Below are 20,285 nucleotides of genomic sequence, written 5' to 3'. Positions count from 1 at the left end.
TAGGGCTTGAGGACTTGCTGTAATCCAGTCTGATAAAAATAACACTGAGAGGAAGCCCCTGTGAGCACGAGGGTTCAGCCTGTGGGTTTATTGCTGAGCAGTGCTGAGGGAACTGGCCTTGCCTGGGGGTGCACTGAGCTGCCTCTTTCTGGATTCTGTTTCCACTTCAGAGATGAGGTTTGTGGGTCCCAGGTCCTTTGTTGAGGCTCTGGGTTGAAACTCTGGAGACACGGTGGTATGAGTTCCTATCCAGCGTGGTATGTTTGATGATGTTGGAGTCAGGCAGCCTGCTGTCAGGCTGGATATCCCAGGACCGCACGAATGCTGTAGCCCCTGGGGTGCCTGGGGCCAGGACTGGGAAGTGGCCTCCGGCCATAAGGGAGGAGGTTAGTCTGGGTGCCATCATGGTGGCTGTCTCTCCTCCAGCCCCATGCAGTTCAGTAGGAACAGAGCAGGTATTTCGATCCTCCGTTCCTAGCGACTCCCTCCCCAGTGCCCACAGCATTGCTCAGGGGAGGTAGAGCCCATTTCAGGAGGTTCAGCTTCTGTTTTGTATTAAACTGACCCCAGCGTTCTGGAAGGAAGAATCAAACAAGCTGTGCAGGTGAGAATTGCCCTTGTTAGAGAGTATTCGTAAGATGGATCTGGTGAGGGTAAGGACAATATGCCCAGAGGGGAAAGGGTTTGGAATGTTTGCCAGTGTTCTCATCTTGTCCATGCTACCTGGTCGCAGGGCAGAGCACCATTAAGAAAGTTGCCTTCCTAGAATTCTAGAGCATATTGTGATCTGTCCATGATAAAAGTTTTGGGGGCACGTCGTCAAGGAATGAGTGGACAATGTCCTTCTTACCCAGTCTCTGACCCCGTGACACTGTCTTAGACTTGACTCTGTAGACACTGACTTAGACTTGACTCATTAAGTGGGGAGCTAAAAGCCCTAAATTAAAATGTGTGAAAAAGCATTTTCTAGTACTAAAAACTCACCAGATAGGTGAGTTAAGCAAATTCTAATGAGAAAAGGTCAACTTAATGCCTCTGTACGTTCAGTGGGTACATTATATGTACTCTTTTTAACCTGATAGAGCCAGTGTATGGCTTTTTCTAATTATTCCTATATTCCTGCATTCTCTATAATTATTTATTTTTAAGTTCTACACCCAATGTGGGCTTGAATTCATGGCCCCGAAGTCAGGAGCCACATGTTCTTCCAACTGAGCCAACCAGATACCCCTCTAAGTTTACATGTTCTACAGTATTTGTGAATTTTGCTACTCATTAATTTCCTAAATGCCTTAAGGTCTAGAGTTCATTTGGTCTGCTTTATTTCATGGTTTTTAGAGAAACAGTTTCTTTCTTTATACTTTTGCATCATGATGGTCTTGGAAGGACAGTCTTAGCAGGCTTCCACTCTGTTATGTCATGCCCCCTAAAGGAGAAGGATCTGTATTGTCATTTCTTAAGGCCTGGCCGGGAGGTGGTGAGAGCCTGGAAACAGAAGGGCCAGGCTGGGTTTGCTGAGAGCTGATGGTGCACAGTGCATGGTTCTAGGCTGATCCCAGCCAGCAACAGGAAGTCCCACTTCATCATCTACTTGAAAGCTCTCTGCTAGGGACACAGCGTGAACTTTTAGTTTATATTGGTTAAGCTCCAAGAGGCAGTACATGTTTGGGGAATTGAAGTGCTCATGGGCAGGACCAGGGAAGATACACCTTCCCCACCAGATTCCAAGCTGTCTCCACACTGATAAGACACAACAGTGACCCAGAGCTAGAACCTCAGGATTCTCAGGGAGTGAGAAATGCTGGTGAAAAAATGGACAGCTATGTCATGTATACACACTTGTATCAATATTAACATGCAGAATTGTAGGCCAAGTGGTATTTTTGTTGTTGGAGGGTCTGGATGTGAATCCTGATTCTGACTCTTGGGAGTATGGCTTTGAAATGTTAACTAACACTTCTCTGAATGCCTTTCTTCATTTGTAAAATGGAAATAATGGGCTTACTTATCTCAGCAGGTGGTTATGAGAATCAAATGAGGGAACACGTATGGACTCATAAGCAACTGTTAGTTGCTAATGATCATATGCTTCCTGTGGAATGTTACTTCTTAAATCCTATATCTTTCTAATATAACCCTAGACCTGGACAATTGGTTCTTTTTCTACTTGTGCAACAAATGAAATTTGGCATTGGGTTCTGGAAAGTTTGAACGAATTCTTGGAATCAGCCAGTTATGTGAAAGATGGCTCAACCTTTCGCATGTCTTTTTGCCCAACAGTGTGCCATGTAAAAAGTGCGTGGTGGTTGGTAATGGAGGAGTTTTGAAGAATAAGACATTAGGAGAAAAAATTGACTCCTATGATGTAATAATAAGGTAAATATATTTTCTATTTGCTAACTTGGAATTGTTTCAAAAGATGATCGCTTAGATATATTTAAGTACATTAACACAACCAGTCTCTCAGGCATCGACTAGACTAGGCCTAGATTTTTCAGCTCATTCACTTAGAAAATATTTGTGAAGTCTCCTTAATATGCCAGGCAGAATTTTAGCAACAGGGTGTATAGCACTGAATAAGAACAAGTTTCTTGCTCTGTGTGGGGTTTTCACTGTAATGAAGAGAAGAAAACAGTAATGAAAGAAATAAGGAAATACAAAAATAAATGCCATACAAACAGTTAAAACATATGTGACAGTGATTGAATAGCCACTTGAGAATGGATGGATGACCACTTTGAGGAGAAGACCTCTGAGATGGACCCAAGTGACCGTTATAGTACCAGCCGTACGAAGACTAGGGAAGAGCAATCCGGGCACAAAGAATATTTAGTGCAGGGAGGATATGATCCTGGGTTTGAGAAGAGTAGCAAGAACACCAGTGAGGTAGGAGGGCAGCCAGCTCAGGGAGAGTGGAACAGTCAGAAGCCGCAGAGGAAGGAGGCTGTATAGGTCTGTGTAAGTACTCGGATTTTAAGTATAATAGGAAACCTTTGAAGATTTTTAAGCAAAAGAGCAATTTGATCTGGTTATATTTTTAAAATAACTTGGCTGTAGCATGGACAATGGGATATGAGGGACAAGGGTAGAAATGAAGAAACCAGTTAGGTGGCTATATTCAGGCAGACGATGGCGGCTCGGAAAAGGATTGTCATGACAGGGAAGGATGGAAGTGGATAGACTGAGACATGTTCTCGAGGTAGAGTTCTCAGGATTTGCTGATGTTAGATGTGAGGAGAGATGGGAATAAAGGAACCACATAACGCCTTCTGGGTTTTCAGCTTAAGAGATTGACTGGATAGAGGTACTATTTATTGAACTGGGGGAAGACTAGGGTAGGAAGATCTTAAAGGAAAATCAAGATTTCTGTGTGAACATGTTAGGTTGGAGATGCTTATTAGATGTGTAGTGTTAAGTCAAGTAGGCATTTGGTTAAACAGGTTAAAGGCTCGATGGTAAACAGCCTATGGGCTATATTAAACCATGGTATCGGCAAGATTTCCCAGGGAGAAACAGAGCAGAGGTCCCAGGACAGGTTCTTGAGATATTCTATACTTGGAGGTTGAGCGAAGAAAAAAAAAAAAAAAAAAAGAAAAAAGGAATAAAAGAGAGGGAGGAGGATCCACCAGTGAGGTAGGAAGTGTTTCAAAAGAGGGAGAAGGGGTCAACCATGACCAGTGCTGGCCAGAGGTCATGCAAGATAAGAACAGAGAGTTCACCGTTGGACTTACAACCTGAGGCTCACTCATACTCTTGGCAAAGGCAGACGTGGAGACCTGATGCGGGAGTGGCCCAACCAGAGTGGTTTGAGGGGAGAATGACCGGTGAGAAATTGAGAAACCCATGTAGGCAATTCTCTGGAATTTTGCTGTGGAGTTGAGAAATGAGATGGTAGCTGGAGATAGTTAGAGAACCAAAGGAGGCTGTTTTGTTTTGTTCCTTTTATAAAGATAGGAAATTCTAGAGCATGTTGGTAAGCTGATGAAAAATGAGTGAAGAGATGGGTGTGGTAGCAAGCTGGGATGGGGCTTGAGCACAAGTGCGGTTGGTCCTTTGTAATAGAAAGAAAAACTGGGATTGTAGCTACGGCTACCAAAAGTCCCACAGGTGGAATGGCGGGAAAATGAGGGCATTTCACCGAAAGGTTGAAGTAAGGTCATCCTGTGTTGTGTGTGTTGGGAATGGCTATGAATAGTCTTTTGAAGAGAGGGGCAGTGGGTTAGGATGACCTGACAGTCCGTGGGGGTTTTGCTGGGTTACGAGCTGCCAAGTACTTCTGCATAGTGAGGTCACCTTATTTTCTGTTCACTGTCTGTTTTGAGGAAGCCGTGAAAATTTATCCATGTGACAGTTTTAAAACACAGGTTTCCTTATCTTTAATTGTCTAAACGTTTGATCATCCAGAACCACAGCAAACCCTTGTGGGAGACTGCTACGGGCACAGCGTTTATGAAAGTCATGTCAAGTGTTGAGACTGTCTTACATTACATGGAGTCAGTGGCAAAGGGTGAAACAGTATTTATCCTCCCAGGGGACACAGTTTTGGAAACAAAGCATTCCTTTTAATAGCATGCCTTCATAGTGTATGTGTAAATAGTGCATGTCTAACTTTGGCACTGAGCATAAAACAAACCCTACCGTGGATCCTTTGTGGTTCTTTAATTCACTCTAGCAGTAACATTTATTTGGTTGTGAGTGGGTATAATACGGCAGTTTTATATTATCACTGTATTACAGAGCTCAACAATTTTAATGGGTCTTCAGATCACCTTCGGTGGGATTCTTGTCTGTCAATCCATGTGCTACATGACTGTGTAACCTTGAACAAGTAACTTTCCCTCCCTCTGCAGGGCCCTTCTCCAAGGGGTTTTGTCTGGATGTACTCCGAGTTCTTTTTTAACCCTAGTATTCTGTGGTTCTGTGTTCCCATTGTTTTATTTAGTCTTCGGTTTTCCTGGAGGTGGGACTGAATTATCAGTGGCCCCACAGTTACTGTTCAAATCCAGATGAACATTTCTGCCTTCAGTCAAGCAGCTGTTTCATGAAAGGGAATTATTACCTTAAAAATAGGAATTTTAAAAAGTTGTCTTAAAAACATTGTCTTGTAGCTTTAAGCACTGGACCCATCGCTACTGCTGTTTGTCCTATTCTGAAAGTTCTGTAACTTGTGATGGAATTGGCACATACTACACGTGGTCTACATATTTTGTGTGTTTTACTACCCACAGAATGAATAATGGTCCTGTTTTAGGACATGAAGAGGAAGTTGGGAGAAGGACAACCTTCCGACTTTTTTATCCAGAATCTGTTTTTTCAGATCCCAATCACAATGATCCTAATACTACGGCGGTTCTCACTGCTTTTAAGCCGCTTGATTTAAAGTGGCTGTGGGACTTGTTGACAGGTGGCAAAATAGTAAGTTGGCAACATTGATCTGCCTTCTGATTACCTTCAGTTTTTGTTTTTTTTCCATTAAAAAAAAAAAAAGACCACCACAATGTTCTGTTTTCTGTGTTCTTACTTTATTTCAGAACACTAATGGTTTTTGGAAGAAACCAGCCTTAAACTTGATCTACAAACCTTATCAAATCAGAATATTAGATCCTTTCATTATCAGAATGGCAGCTTATGAACTGCTTCACTTCCCAAAAGTGTTTCCCAAAAATCAGGTATGTATTTTGCTTTGCACATTTCCAAGCTAACTAAAGATCTGGGTAAGGTAGGGTGGAGAGATCATAGGGTTCTCAGAAAGAATGAGAACCATGACTCATGAGGTGGCGGTAGTGAGATTAGGTGTCTGTGGGTATTATGTTTTTTTTAGATTGCAAGGAAAGAACTGGAGTGTTCTGGTCCCCCCTACCTCGCCCTTGCGGAGCCCTTCTGGGGTCTCCTATTACAGGCTCCAACGACTCATTTCTCCTAACCTCCATCTGCAGAGTTCTGCGATGAGGAGAGACTGACTGGTGGGGGCGCTGCTGGGCAGGCTCTGCTCAGAGTAGCGGGCGGGGCTTCGGGACAAGCACCAAGACTATTCAGGCTAAAAAGAACTCAATTGCTCTGATAAAAATATCACAGGAAAGCTGGTGGGAAGGTGAGGAAGGGACAGGATGGTTCAGAAATATTTCTGTGGTCATAGAGACACTGGCACTGAATTCTGAGGAAATGTTGAAACTCCGAATTCTTCAATTAAAAAGTCTTACCAACTTTGGCTCTTGTAGCCCTTTTGTTTACATTCCCTAGAAGACAGTACCCTCTGGACCCATACAGTGGCAGGGATAGGTTTTTCATTTCAAGCCTGAGAAACTGTGACATAATGTCTCTGCTGAAATGAGGGTTTCTTTTTGTAATCAGGGAAAATCCAAAGAAATAAATACACCTCACGTATCTTCTTTTTTTTAGTATGATAAAAAAAATTCTAAACTTCAGAATTACTAGATTCTAATGCTTTTAATGAAACCACTTATAAAAGAATATATATCAAGTATATTTTGTTTAAATTATATATTAATATATTCTGTTATTATATATTTATATATATAAAAATAAAGGAAATCATCCTTTTCACCCTGTAACTCTCATTATTCCTTAAGCTTTTTTTCTGCCATTTCCCCCCTCCATTTAACTATTCTCCTCTTTATAGATCTTTCCATTTATATCCAGCTTTTTTCCTCTCTAAATTATTTAGAAATGCATGTGATTATAGGGATTTTCAGCCCACTTTTGTGATTTTTGTAGAATAGACTCCTAGAAGTGGAATTCCCAAGTCAAAAAGCATAAAGCCTGGTTCTGGAAATGGGAAGTCATATGGATGATGTGGACAAGAGAAAAAAAAAAAAAAGGAAGAGAGGCCTGCTTGAATTAGGTTAAAGAGAACATGGGACAGGAGCAAGTGGAGGCAGATCTTCAGAGTTTTGTTGGGAAAGGGAGCATAGAAATGGTTGGAAGCCATGGGATCAAGGATGGTTGCTTTTGTGGTTGTTTTAAAGCCAGATGCCATGTTTATATGATGGAGAGAACGATTGGACAGAAGAAAATGATGAGATCAAGGGGGTCATTGTAGATGCAGATTTGTTGGCAGAGAAGAGACGGGAGGAAAGAGTGCACGAGGGGCGAGGTTGGCCACGAGGGGCGAGGTTGGCCAGAGGCGGGGACAGGCACATCGCATCCATGGAAGGAGCGCTGAAAGTACGGGTCAAACTGAAGGTAGGTTGGGAAGTTGGGAAGCTGGTATCGATAGCTCTTCTGTTTCTGTTAGTGAGATGAGGATTCAGTGGTAGGTGTAAAGGAGGAAAGGAGGATGAGGCTGTTGGATATAAAGGAATAAAATTGTCACCTTGGAGAATAAGAATGGAAATTTGCTAGGGGAGTACTGCACGGCCACTTGAGACTTTGGCCGTAAATGTCACGTGCACCTGAGCACGTATGGGGTTTTCTCTTGGCTTGTTATGCTGCTTGGTTGTGGGGTGAGCCGGGGTTAAGATTCTGTCAGGTGACGAGCTATTTCTGTCTGTGGGTGCAGAAAACGGAAGGATGATGATGATGGATGAAGGCCTCCAAGGCAGGAGGAAAGGAGGTGGAGGACACGACGGGGAGGGAAAGAGTGTTGGGACCAGTGAGGCTGAATGACTCCTGGGTCGTTAACCCGACCACTGATTTCCGTTTCTAGCAGATGGCAAAGGCTTATGGTGTTCATCATAAGGCATGGGGTAAAGAAAAGCTTATGCAAAAGGTAGTTAAATTTTCAGAGGAGCTTGCCTCCTGGAGTTGATTTGATATTGTTGTGCTTCTTGGGTATTTTTTTCTCCTCCTCAAAATCATAATGTGTCATTTCCGAGGAATCTGTAAGTCACACCTTGATGGAAAGGAAATCTCCTTAGATGGCTGTGTTAAGATGTATTTTGTTTTTGCCTTTAAAGGCCGTATCGGTGAGAATTAACACAGAATGAAAATCCTTCCGTCAAACATCTATTACTGCATTTTTAGGAGATATGTGTATGTGAGGGGGATGCTTGGTTTCTTTCCTTTTTGATTTTTAAACTGATAATGATCGAGTGGAGACTGTATACATCTGGACTTTTTATTTTCTATAGAAGTCAGAATCTTACTATTTGCCATTGAAGTTAATTGACTAGTCTTTCCCCAGAGCTGGTTAAATTATCAGAATTGTAAAAGGGATCTCTTTTAAGGCTTATGTGGAGCCTCTTACCATGATCCCATCCATTAGCGAGTTAACCTGTCCTTCCGTTTCCTGTATGGGTTGGAAATCCGCAGGCTCTGCTGTTTGCACAGGAAGCCTGACTCAGCATGTGTTATAAGAGGAGGCGGCAGCATCCTTTTCCCTGAGCCTTTTTCTTCATTTGATAGTTGTCCTCTGGGCTAATACTATAGTTAAGTTTTATTTGAAAGATTTTCTAAGATTTTCATCACATTTATATGCTTTTCAGAGTTAGGAAATTAACTGGGGTTTGGGTCTTAGACACGATGAGGGTTTATCTTAGGTATTTCTCACCTGGTACGTGTTCAGAAGTCCTTGTTTTATAAGATGAGGTCACCCAGTTCTGGAAACATCTTGTTTGAGTTTTAAAAAACCTTTCATTTCCCTCCCCAGAAACCCAAACACCCCACAACAGGAATTATTGCCATCACGTTGGCCTTTCACATATGTCACGAAGTTCACCTTGCTGGTTTTAAATACAACTTTTCTGACCTCAAGAGTCCTTTGCACTATTATGGGAATGCCACCATGTCTTTGATGAATAAGGTAATACATACCCACTTGGGTATATCTTTGATCTTTACAGTCAGAAAGCTTCTATTTTCTGCTTCCGCATTTTTACTGAGGGAACAGCTTTTGAGTGTGAAGAGCTGCTTAACCCTACCAAGAGCTACCAAAGGCTGAAACTGGGACTCGCATCCAGGCAGTTCCAATCTGTGGGTGTCAGACCCTTGGGAATAGGACATCGTATCAAACCCGTATGGACACCAAGCCTTATCTTAGATCATGTTTGCACTATACAAATACGCATGCAGACCATTTGCTCTTGCTTATATCTCAAATTCACTTAAAAGCATTAACACAGAACAGGGACACTCATCCACATAAGAGGATCGAGCACTGAATACACGGGAAAGATGAAGGTAGATTTGGAGTTGAGGAGATGATGTAACTTCTTGCTGTGCTTTTCAACCTTTTTTTTTTTTTTTTTTAAGTAGAGGAGGAAGTCTATGACATTTTAACTCTATGAGGGAATATTCATGGTCAAAAAGGTTGCAGACGTTTATAGTAGATCATGCTTCTCTTGAATTAGAGATCAGTGGTGGTACACAGGATCTTTAAGACTTAACTGAATAGGTAGGAGTTGTCTGAGGTTAATAGCATATCACAGGTGACAGGACTAAAATGTTATCTGTACATTTTTAATATGGAAATATGAATAGTTTGCTGTTAGGTAGGGATATAGCCTGTGTAATCAGTCCCCTTAGATCATCATCCTCAGACACTACTATAAGCCAAAGGTTAGACCTTTGTATTACTATATTACTTCATCTCCCACCCCTTGTGAGACAGACACTTGAGTAGTAAGTGTTAGTTGCCTAGGACAGATTGCAGGATCATTTCTCCTCAGTCCTAATCTTTTAGCACTCCTGGGATTTCTAGTCATCTAGATAACAGAACACTGAAACAATTTCCTGAGGAAGATTAGGCTATCCATCAACAGAATAATTAAAAAAAAAATCTGTTATGCATGCTTTACAATAGTTTCTTTGGGCTGATTTCTGTGAGTTTCAGGTGCTGCTTTTATTAAAGTGATCAACCCATTTTGACTTAAAATTCTGGCCTCTAGTTTTATATCCTGATTTAGGAGATGGGGGAGGGGGGAGTGATACGAAGGGGTGCTCTTAGGTGAGGGTTTAAGTGGAAACAGCAGGCTAAATTTAGGAAACAAATTCTTTTGCCAAATTCCTTGGCAAAAGAATGAGCAAAGAGAAAGGTAACAAAAGTTAAAAGTCTACCTGTATACTTGTGACTTGAGTTTTTCATTCAGAAGCTTTTCAGATACACTGTAGTCAGTTATTCCTGTTAACATTTTGATACTGGGATAGATGGTGATTTTATTTTCCTTTTCTTCTCCAGAATGCATATCACAATGTGACAGCAGAGCAGCTCTTTTTGAAGGACATTATAGAAAAAAACTTTGTAATCAACTTGACTGAAGATTGACTCTACAGACTCAGAAGACTATGCTAACAGTATTAGTTTTATTTTTATACGGCAGTTTTTAGTTTATTTTTAAATATGTTGGATGCACTTGTCAAAAAATTGTGTATATTAAGTCTGTTGCTGCCTGGTGATTCATAACCACCAGCTTAATTTCTGTGAATATATTTAATTTATAAAAACCAAGATATGTTTAGTTATCAGGGAAAGTTTTGATTGCATTGTTTTTAAAACAAGCTAGTTTTCCGAAGTGTTTCTAAACATCTTTTTATATAGACTTCATCTTAGACTTTTGAGGGGATGTGACTTCCTAATAAGGGGCTTTAGCTGACCACAATTTTTGAACACATTTGGCTACTCTGAATTAGTGGGGCATGGCCATGTGGTTGTGCCTTGATACAGCAGACTGGAGCCACTTTCGGCATGTAGCTACATGATTGTGTTGTACCTGAGGAAACAGATTTGAATCTTAAAGCAGCCCTGAACACAGCACTACGTATGGTTATGGAAATCTAAGATCAGACTGGTTTCATTAAGCTTTTTTTGTCCTGCAATTAAGTAAACCATGATTGTAATGAGTAATCTGGTAAAAGGAAGGTGTGTTTTTAAGGTAAAGGAAATGGACTAAACATGAAATTCTGGACGAGTAAATAAGCTAAGAATGCCACTTACCAAAGCCTGGCGACTGCATTATTTTAAAGCTCATACAAGGTAGCAGAGCTCGGCAAGCTTAAGGAAAGCATTATTAAATTTTTTTGCCTGGCCTAATATATTAAAATGTGAAAGTTTACTATTGGAATTAAATTAGAAAAAATGAAGATAAATCCTTGAGACTCCTCCTCAAGCTGTTTCTGGATTTAAATGGGACTTTCATGAGAGATTTCAACTTCAAAGGGGAAGGCTTACCTGGCTACCTAGGCTGCATCAGAGAAGAGTGCTGCTGGATGCAAACAAGTCAAAACCAACCCTTCGAACAAATGTGAGCTAGTGTCCCTTCTCATTTAAACCAGCCCATGGCTATGGGGAGGGAAAAAGGAAGAGAAGAGAATTACAAGAAGGATGGAATTAAAAGTTCTTAGAAGAGGTAAGAGTTGAAAGAACTGTTATCTTTTGAACAATAATTATCACTGGGAGTCACGCTGGTGTTACTGGGAACCAACCAGCCTCTCTAAAGATTATGTCAAACGCAGTAGAAGAGGAGAGAAAACTCCTAGTTGATGTAAGCCAGATCTACACATGAAACCTGGACACTGTTCTGTTAGCACCAGCACACTTGCACAGTACCATGATCTCACTGGATTCCTCCAGTAACTGAGGTGGAAAACATGGGTGTTCGTGTGACCCTGCCCTCCTACCACACAGCCAGAGTTCACAGCCTGGCTGCTCAATTTCAATCTGTGAACTAATTTAGGCTTCAAAAATGGATGGTCCTGGCTGTAGTAAAAATAAAAAACCACTGGTAGCATTTTCAAATGTTCCTATAAGGTTTAGAATAATGGCAGGACAATTTCTGACTGATGCTAAAACTGAGAAATCTGGCATTTTGTGTAGTGTGAGAGAAGGCTACAAACTTCAACATGGTTTTATATAAGCCCAAGGAAAGTCTCAGCAAGACACATATATACAATTTATTAAAAACACATGAACACATTAAGATCTCACTATTTATACAATCTAGATTCTAGCAACATATACACATACTGAGTGACTACAGTACATGCCGAGGTAAGAAAAGTACATTCCGGGAGAATATCACTGACCCTCAAGCCATTTTTATTTCCAATATGTATTTCGATAGGTTTTGTTTCCACCTTTCCCAGTGCCAAAAAAAAAAAGAAAAAAAAAAAACTAGTCATAAATTGGTGCCACAGTTGAGCTAAAAAGTATTTTAATAACCATCCAACTCTTGTTAGATTTTGCAGTTCAGGGACTTCAAGTTCATGGCAGGAAAGCAGAGCTAGAAGGCAGTTTTTTTTTTAAAGGTAGAGCTTAGTTATCTCTCATTAAAGGGTTTGAAAAGTTTTTGTCCCACAGTCTATTAGTTCTGTCCTCTGATCTGTTGTTTCCATAGCCCTTTTGCTCTCCAGGTTTTAATGTGAGGCCAAGGCAAAGAAGTTCAAGCTTTGTCACCTTCTATAGAATTTTAGATGAGTGCATTTTCTGCTGGGGGCAGGGAGGGTAAGAGTATACATGACACCATAGTTTCAACTGCTGGATAAATTCTCTACACCAGCCTTTTCACCAGCAGATAAAACCACTGTTCAATGCAAAGTGCAAATAGTGAAACATGAATTTAAATAACTGGACTAGATCCTACACATATAATAGGATCTATTTAGTGTTCTAATCAAATATAAATCAGCATTCACAATATCTTTGACTGGGCTGGTTCCTAAGATCATGTAACAGTGAAGCCGGTGTCACTTTGTGAAAACCTGTAAGGGCCCTACTTCGCTGTACCTCTGTCGGAGTCGATCTTTAGAATTGTGTTAACAGGAAAAAAAAAATCCAATAAACCAGAGTGACTTAAATCTTTAAGATGTTTCAAGCAGGGTATAAAAATTCAAGGTTATTTAGTAAAGAAAAAAAAAGTTACTTTCACATTTTTAGTTGATTGTCTCCACAGCTGCATCAGACATAAATGTAGTTAAAACCCAAAACAAAACTCTAATACGAAAACAAAGGAACTAAAAGTACAAAATCAGAATAACCCTCTGTATCAGGCTCAGCTCTTCATTTAAAAAGTAAATATACAAAAGCAATAAAAACTATTTTGTACAAAATCATTGGTAGTTTAAGCACTGCACGGTGGCAAAAACATGCACCATTTAAGAAGAAAAACATTTGCCTCTCAAAGAGTTCCATGGGAAAATCAGGTGCACAAAATTAAATGAAAACAAGCATCTTTGGGAGAATGAGATAATTTCTCTTAAAGCTTCTCAAACAGGCATGTGATTGGAGAAGTATATTCACTGTGTACTGAAGATGAATAGAAAAATAAATCAGTTTACTCTCTTCCCACCTGAATGGGGATGACTGCATTAATACACGTGCTTTACACATTCATGTCTTAATAAATGTTCAACATCTGTGCTTGTTTCAAATGTTTTGAAACAGTATATTTCTTCAATGAATAAAATGATGCCTCAAAGTTTGTCTGAAAAAGCAAGTGAAGGTAAGACCAACAAAAATAATACTAGAGGGCAGAGAGGCTGTAGAAATAATTCTGCTTTTGAAGCAATACTTTAGAGTTCTGATATACCCATGGAAGCCAAGTGAAATGAACACTGTCTTTTCTCACATCTAGCAAATTGTGGAAACGACTGGGGGCACAGGCCAAAAGAAATGGCTAGAACCTGATGGGAAATTGTATGTTTTAATCATAGGGCCAGCTTCTCAGCCTGCCAAAGATTTTTAAAGATTCTTAACACTATGGGCTAATAAATTACAGATGACTTTTATTTCACCCATCTAAAACTAGTTCTAGGCAAATAGTGAAAAAGAAGTTGCCTGGAAATACCAAAAACAGACATCAATATTCACCTGCTGCTAGAACATCTGTTCCACAGGCCTGCGGTGAAGGACTGTCAAAACTCCCGTGACACAGAGTGGGCACACTCACACAGAGCTGAGGAATTCATGCTGGCTTCCTATTTCCTTCAGTATTTCACTGTGGATAATTAAAAATACTTTTTGACCAAAAATAACTTCAGATTAAAAAATACATATATATTAAATCAAAGAGGGCAAATCCTTTTTTTTTTTTTTAAGGTACTTTATAGGACTACTGAGGAATGATTCCGCCTTTCACTGTGGTAAACATAAAGGGTCCTATTTACGGTGTTCACTCAGATGGCCCCACAAGTACTCACAACTCGCCTAGGACCAATCCCACTGCAAATAAAGTCAGGGGCAGGGAGAGAATCTCTGCTGGAGCTTTTTAAAATTACAGGATTCATGAGGCTGGTGGAGCAAGCATCACTCACTAAAAAAAATTCAAAACCGTTAATAAACACAAGAATGGGGCTGGCCCCAGACAGAACAAGTAGGGATGAAACCAGGTCACGTACCATTAAGTGTTAAAACTCTGGAGAGTGTCAAGAAGTGAAAAAAAAAATCAATGACCCCGCCCTTTAGAAGTCCGTTTCCCACGTATAGACCTTCCTAAGATAGGTAAGTGTATGACTGCAATCAAAAAATGGTATCACTAATTTTTAAAAAAAATCTTAAGGAATATAGGAATAGAAAAGAGCTCATGATAGTACCCACCTTTCACAAAGAGCAACATTTCAAGCCATTAGACATTTCAAGAACAGTACCTTGCGTTATTGCCCGTCAGGTGAACACAGCCACCTCTTGAGTTCATCAATGTACCTGCAGCATTGGTAATAAATACTCTCAGTGATTTTTAGTTTCTTTGAAGTGCATAGTAGGGAGCATTTTCTGTATCAAAAAATAGTGTTTTACAGTAGTAACAAACAGGATGTTTGCAATTGAACTGGCAAGCCGTCACTGCCACAGTAACACTTTTAAAGCAAGATGGCAAGATTAGTAGTTCCCTGTACCTCGGTCATCACATTTTCCCCAACCACATCTGTGACAGATACGTAATACATTCTATATATTACTACCACTAACACACAAAAAAGGCCATGTGCTTTAAAACGATGCTTTATAACAAGCAGCATCACCTTCAAAGAATTTCTTTAAAAACATCACATTCACCATCCCTCCCGGCTCCTGAAGCCTCCTGTGTGCTCTGTGGCACCTGGTACACCAGCTCGTCTGGGGCACTGGCACCTGGCTTCCCACCTTTTGGGGTGTCATACTGGGCACGGGCGGAGGAGCAGCTGTCAGTCCTGGAGAGAAGAGTGTTGTAGGCTCCCACCAGTGGGGGAGGCTGGTTCCCTGCAGCTTTGAAAGTGGACGTTGAGGAAAGACCAACTGAAGCTGTGGGATGCCCGGACATATCCATGATGATCGGGGTTGCGTATTCGGGCCCAGTAATTGGCAGTGGTTCAGCATAGGCATGGTAGACTTCTTGGACTGGGGAGTTGTAAGGATCTAGGTCAGCGTAACTTGCTTCTTTCCCTTCTTCTGGTTTAAAGGTGGATCTCTGATGAAGGGTGCCAACAAGTCCTCCCACAAGTGGCTGTGCATACTCTGTGGATATTACAGAACAAACAACACAAAAGTCACCTCATTCCTACAGGGATCAGATAGTCCAGGTGACAGTCATAGCCTGACACCAAAAACAAACACTTCTTTATGGCACTTCTGTTCCTATCAATACAGACCTATGGATTTCTCTACCAGAACCAACTTAAAAAAATTAAACACGTTATCTTGTATTTCCTAAGAAGTTAATATGCTATAGAGTCTCATTCATAAAATTTTACAGAGAACGTATATGCTCTTGAGATTTACAAATAGTGTATCACTGGGGGGAAAAAACCCCACTTCATTATTAGATATTTTCAAATAGGACAATGTTTAAAATAAATATGAACTAAGTTAACAGGATACATATTATAAGGCTCACTATAGCTTTGCCACTCTTCACACTCAAAACTCCAGGTAAACACACAGAAATGCCCAGAGCTTTTTAGAAATGAATGCTCCTATTTTTTGAACATGGAAGGTGCAGAAATAACTTTCTCAAGGTCATCCTTTCAAAAATTAGTTCTACCTTAAGAAAACAGTTGACCTGTTACATAGGAAAAAGAGAAAAGACACTAGAAATTCCGAAGCACTTTCCAGCTACGTGTAGCAGTGTCTTCCTCCGCTCTGGGGAGGGAGGCACGCAGTTACCTGCAGAGTCAGTCTGCAGCACTGCGGTGACTTCTCTGGGGCTCAGAGGATTGACTTCACTGCTGCTGTAGCGAACGGGGGTCTCCTCGTGTTCCACAGACTTGGCAGGGAGAAACTGCTTCATTCCTTTCCACCAACCTTCATGGTGATTGGAAGCAAGAAAGACCATTACATAAAAACCTAGGTCTGAAATGGTAACACTGTTTACAGGAGAATTCCTGCTGCATTTAAGCCATTTCTCTAACACATCTGTACAAAATAGCCTCTATGTTCAATCTCTTTTTTTTATTTTGGCATAATACACATTACAGAAAATTTACCATCATAACCATTTTTTGAGTGTAGGTCATGTGGTTTAAAATGTTCACACTCTTGTGCAACTACCACTACCATCTCTCTCCATAACTTTTCAGCTCATGAAACTAACACTATTCCCATGAAACGGTAACTGTCCATTCGTCGTCCCCCTACCAATGGCGACCACCACTTTACTTTCTGTCTTTATGATTTTGACCACTCTAAGTACTTCATCTAAGTGGAATCATACAGTATTTGTCTTTTTGTGACTGGCTTATTTTGCCTCACATAATGTCCTCAAGGTTCATCCATCTTGTAGCATATTACAGAAAATCTTTCCTTTTTAAGACTAAATAATATTCCACTGCTTGTATACATTTTGCTTTTCCACTCATCAGCTGAGGGTCAGGTGGGTGGCTTCCACAGTTTAACTGTTAACAATATTAAGTTTTCAATCCACGAACATAGAGTATGCTTTCATGTACGTCTTTTTAAATTTCTTTAGTAGTATTTAGAGTTTATAAAAGTCTAGTACCTCTTTGGTTAAATGAACTCTTAAGTATTTTATTCTTTTAGATGGAACTGTAAGTGAAACTTTTTATAATTTCTTTTTCAGATTGTTCACTTTGTGTACAGAAATGCAATGTGTTGACTTTGTATCCTACTAGTTGGCTCAGTTATTGGTGCTAACAGCTTGTGTGTGTGCAATCTTTAAAGCTTAATTCTCTTTTAAATGTTTGGTAGGATTTTTTTTTTTTTTCAGAGATTTTTGATTATTGACTCAATCTCTTTAGTCAATTCATATTTTCTATTTCTGGAAATTTGTCCATTTCATCTAGATTATTCAATTCTTTGGCATATGATTATTCATAATATTCTCATAATCTTTTTTTTCTGTAGAATCAGTAGTAATGCCTGTACTTTCTTTTCTGATTTAAGTAGTGTCAATCCTTTTTTTTTTTTTTTAATTTTATTTATTTGACAGACAGACATCACAAGTAGGCAGAGAGGCAGGCAGAGAGAGAGAGAGAGAAGGAAGCAGGCTCCCCAACTGAGCAGAGAGCCCGATGCGGGGCTCAATCCCAGGACCCATAGATCATGATCTGAGCCGAAGGCAGAGAGAGGCTTTAACCCACTGAGCCACCCAGGCGCCCGTGTGTTATGAGAAATTTTCATTTCATTACTTTTTTCTTATTCTATCTAAAAGTTTGTTAATTTTGTCAATCTTTTTAAAGAACCAGCATTTTTTTTTTCTTTTTTTTAAAGGTTTTTTTATTTATTTGACAGAGAGAGATCACAAGTAGGCAGAGAGGCAGGCAGAGAGAGAGAGAGGAGGAGGAAGCAGGCTCCCTGCTAAGCAGAGAGCCCGATGTGGGACTCGATCCCAGGACCCTGAGATCATGACCTGAGCCGAAGGCAGCGGCTTAACCCACTGAGCCACCCAGGTGCCCCTAAGAACCAGCATTTGATTTCACTATTTTCCCATTTTCCATTGTGTTTCTCTCTCTTATCTTTATATTTCTTTCCTTCTGGTAGCTTTGGGTTTAGTTTGTTCTTGTTCTAATTCCTTAAGTTGCTGAAGTCTCCCCGCCCCCCTTTGGTGGAGTATCTAGTGCAATGCAGAACATAGTAGAAATTCCCAATGGAAGTATACCCAGAAGCAAAATCATTGCTCTAAAATTGTTGGCAGATATAGTTTGTCTGTTGTAGGGTGGTTTTTGATAAGTTTTTCTAAAAAACATACTTTCCAAGGTCTACCTTGGGGTTTTAGCAGCACAGAATCTGCCCCCACTACTGTTCTTTTCTGCCTTAGTCACAGCAGTGAACTCTTTTGCCTTTTATTGTTCCAGTCATGAGAATGGAAAGTAGGAGACCAGTAGGGGAATCCTGGTGTCACCTGCTGCAATGGGCCACACAGAGTAGGAATTCAGAAGATGACAACTCATCACGGCAGAGAAGGCAGACCTCACGATTTCCAAACTAGTAGGCTCTACCTGGGAAGTACCCACAGCAGAGTGACAAACACACACTATGTTACCAAGACCACAATCCTTTTATGCAGCGTTCACACAAGCCATAAAGAAAGCTGGTCTCAAGAAAAACAAATAACGTGGGACAAACCGCATAGGTTTTCCAGGAAAAAGGAACAGAGTGTATGTTATGAGAAATTTTCATTTCATTACTTATTGACCAGAAGAGATTTTACAGAAGCGCAAAAGTGGTCAGAACGTTAGAGGAACACCATTTTTCTCACAGGCTGGGGAGTTTGTGTGGGCCTGAAAACAGCTTTCCTCTTTCACTACTGCCACCTGGAAGGGTGGGACTTCTTCCCTCTATGGGAGCAAAGTCCCGAGTTACCTGCCCGGTCCCAGTAAGGTAAGTCATAGGTGCCTTCGGTTTTCTTCTTTCTGGAAAAATACAGAAAAAAACATGTTAACAAACAGAGTGAATTCATGAGTAAGACAGCTCTGAAAGTGCAGGATAAACACTCAAGTTAATAATTACTCAGGAGTACACATTTCCATTTGCTGACCTACCTGGCAAGGCCCTCCATTTCACTTGCCTTTCAAAGTTGCCCCTGCTGAAACTCATACTGAACTCTTTTTTTTTTTTTTTTTAAAGATTTTATTTACTTATTTGACAGACAGAGACCATAAGTAGGCAGAGAGAGGAGGGAAGCAGGCTCCAACTGAACGAGAGCCCAATGCAGGGCTCGATCCCAGGACCCTGGGATCACGACCCGAGCTGAAGGCAGAGGCTTTAACCCACTGAGCCACCCAGGCACCCCTCATACTGAACTCTTGATAAATTTTAAACTATCTCCTGAGATACTCTGTTACCCAAGGTACTTCCCACTCAAAGGATAAAGGAATAAGAAAGGCTAAGTCTGTAGATAAAAAGAATCTAATCAAAGACCCACAGGTAACATGTGGGTCCTTCTGAGACAGTTACTGTTAGGTCTGTTTCAGTTTCTAATACAAACTGCAAATCCATTGACTTCCATCTGTATCCTCACAATCTGAGGATTGTGTCCTTTAACCGCTAGCCCAGAGGGATCTCAGGACTTGTCTCCCACCTCCCAGACAACCTGACTCCCAATCCTTACCCTCTGTGCTCTGACCATAAGTGGATGGGACTAGACTGCCTGACTGACCACACACCCAGGGCAGAACTCCACTCGGCTGTGTGTGGACCGGGTGACCTCAGACAAGTCACATTTTCTTCTTCTGTAAACAGTACCTGCTTTGTAGGTTGTCTGAGGATTAAATGAACTGAACCACGTAAAGCACTTAAAATAATGCCGAAAATCAGCTTTCACTCTCTATAAAAACGAGCTGTTGCTACTCTCGTACTATTGCTTCTACCCAATTCCTAGAGAGCAGCCTGAACTTTCTGCCCTGGATTTTCCCTGCCCTCACAGTAACTTGTTGGGTCTCTGTCCAGACCGCCTTCCCAAAACCATGAGTCTGGGATCAATATGCTTCTTTGGCCTCCTCTGTGGCATGTGCTGGATGGAGGCACCATCGCTGCCCGTCGTCTGCACTGTATCTTCTCCCAGCCTGTGAACTCTGGGGCTCAGCCCTGGACTCCCAGCACATGGTCAATACTCAGCACGAGGCAGGAGTTCAAATAGTTGAGTGAATGAAGTCATTCTCCTGCTCCACCAAACCTGTTCCTGCTGCTCTGTCAGCTCTACTCAGGACATCTCTACTGGTCTAAGTGCACGAGCCAGAAACTTCGGATCGTCCAGGATCCCTCCTCCTTCCTTACAGCCAGTTGCACCTCATCAGATAGTGTCACCCATCTGCCTCACCCTCCTCTGTGAGAACCCCATCTACAAATGAAACCTGAATCCCTCTGTCCCCAAAGGGCCGAGCTATACTTCAGTTCCTCCTCAGCGCTCTCCTGTGCCCAGCCCATGCGTGAGCCCTCACTACCCTGCCTATACTCCACATCT

General features: G+C 41.1%; 2 protein-coding genes across 9 annotated transcripts in view; one reads left to right on the top strand and one right to left on the bottom strand.

Moving 5' to 3' along the window:
• The window catches only part of ST3GAL6 (ST3 beta-galactoside alpha-2,3-sialyltransferase 6), a 40,048-nt gene extending 27,988 nt beyond the window's left edge, over nucleotides 1-12,060 (top strand). For all 8 annotated transcript variants that reach the window (XM_032351290.1, XM_032351327.1, XM_032351331.1 and 5 more), the window contains 5 exons: nucleotides 2,281-2,376; nucleotides 5,229-5,415; nucleotides 5,532-5,669; nucleotides 8,609-8,761; nucleotides 10,136-12,060. In XM_032351290.1, the coding sequence (XP_032207181.1) occupies nucleotides 2,281-2,376; nucleotides 5,229-5,415; nucleotides 5,532-5,669; nucleotides 8,609-8,761; nucleotides 10,136-10,222 (661 nt within the window). In that variant the 3' untranslated portion in view covers nucleotides 10,223-12,060. The remainder of the gene's footprint in view (nucleotides 1-2,280; nucleotides 2,377-5,228; nucleotides 5,416-5,531; nucleotides 5,670-8,608; nucleotides 8,762-10,135) is intronic.
• Nucleotides 12,061-12,187: 127 nt separating this feature from the next.
• DCBLD2 (discoidin, CUB and LCCL domain containing 2) overlaps nucleotides 12,188-20,285 on the bottom strand; it is a 103,721-nt gene continuing 95,623 nt past the window's right edge. Inside the window, exons 14-16 of the mRNA XM_032351257.1 lie at nucleotides 18,686-18,735; nucleotides 16,031-16,168; nucleotides 12,188-15,382 (exon numbers count right to left, since the gene is read on the bottom strand). Of these exons, the coding sequence (XP_032207148.1) occupies nucleotides 14,913-15,382; nucleotides 16,031-16,168; nucleotides 18,686-18,735 (658 nt within the window). The 3' untranslated portion in view covers nucleotides 12,188-14,912. The remainder of the gene's footprint in view (nucleotides 15,383-16,030; nucleotides 16,169-18,685; nucleotides 18,736-20,285) is intronic.

Source organism: Mustela erminea, chromosome 1, assembly GCF_009829155.1.
Source record: "Mustela erminea isolate mMusErm1 chromosome 1, mMusErm1.Pri, whole genome shotgun sequence".
Taxonomy (NCBI): Eukaryota; Metazoa; Chordata; class Mammalia; order Carnivora; family Mustelidae; genus Mustela; species Mustela erminea.
Note: the sequence above shows the minus strand (reverse complement) of the source record. Positions and strands in the feature narration are given on the sequence as shown.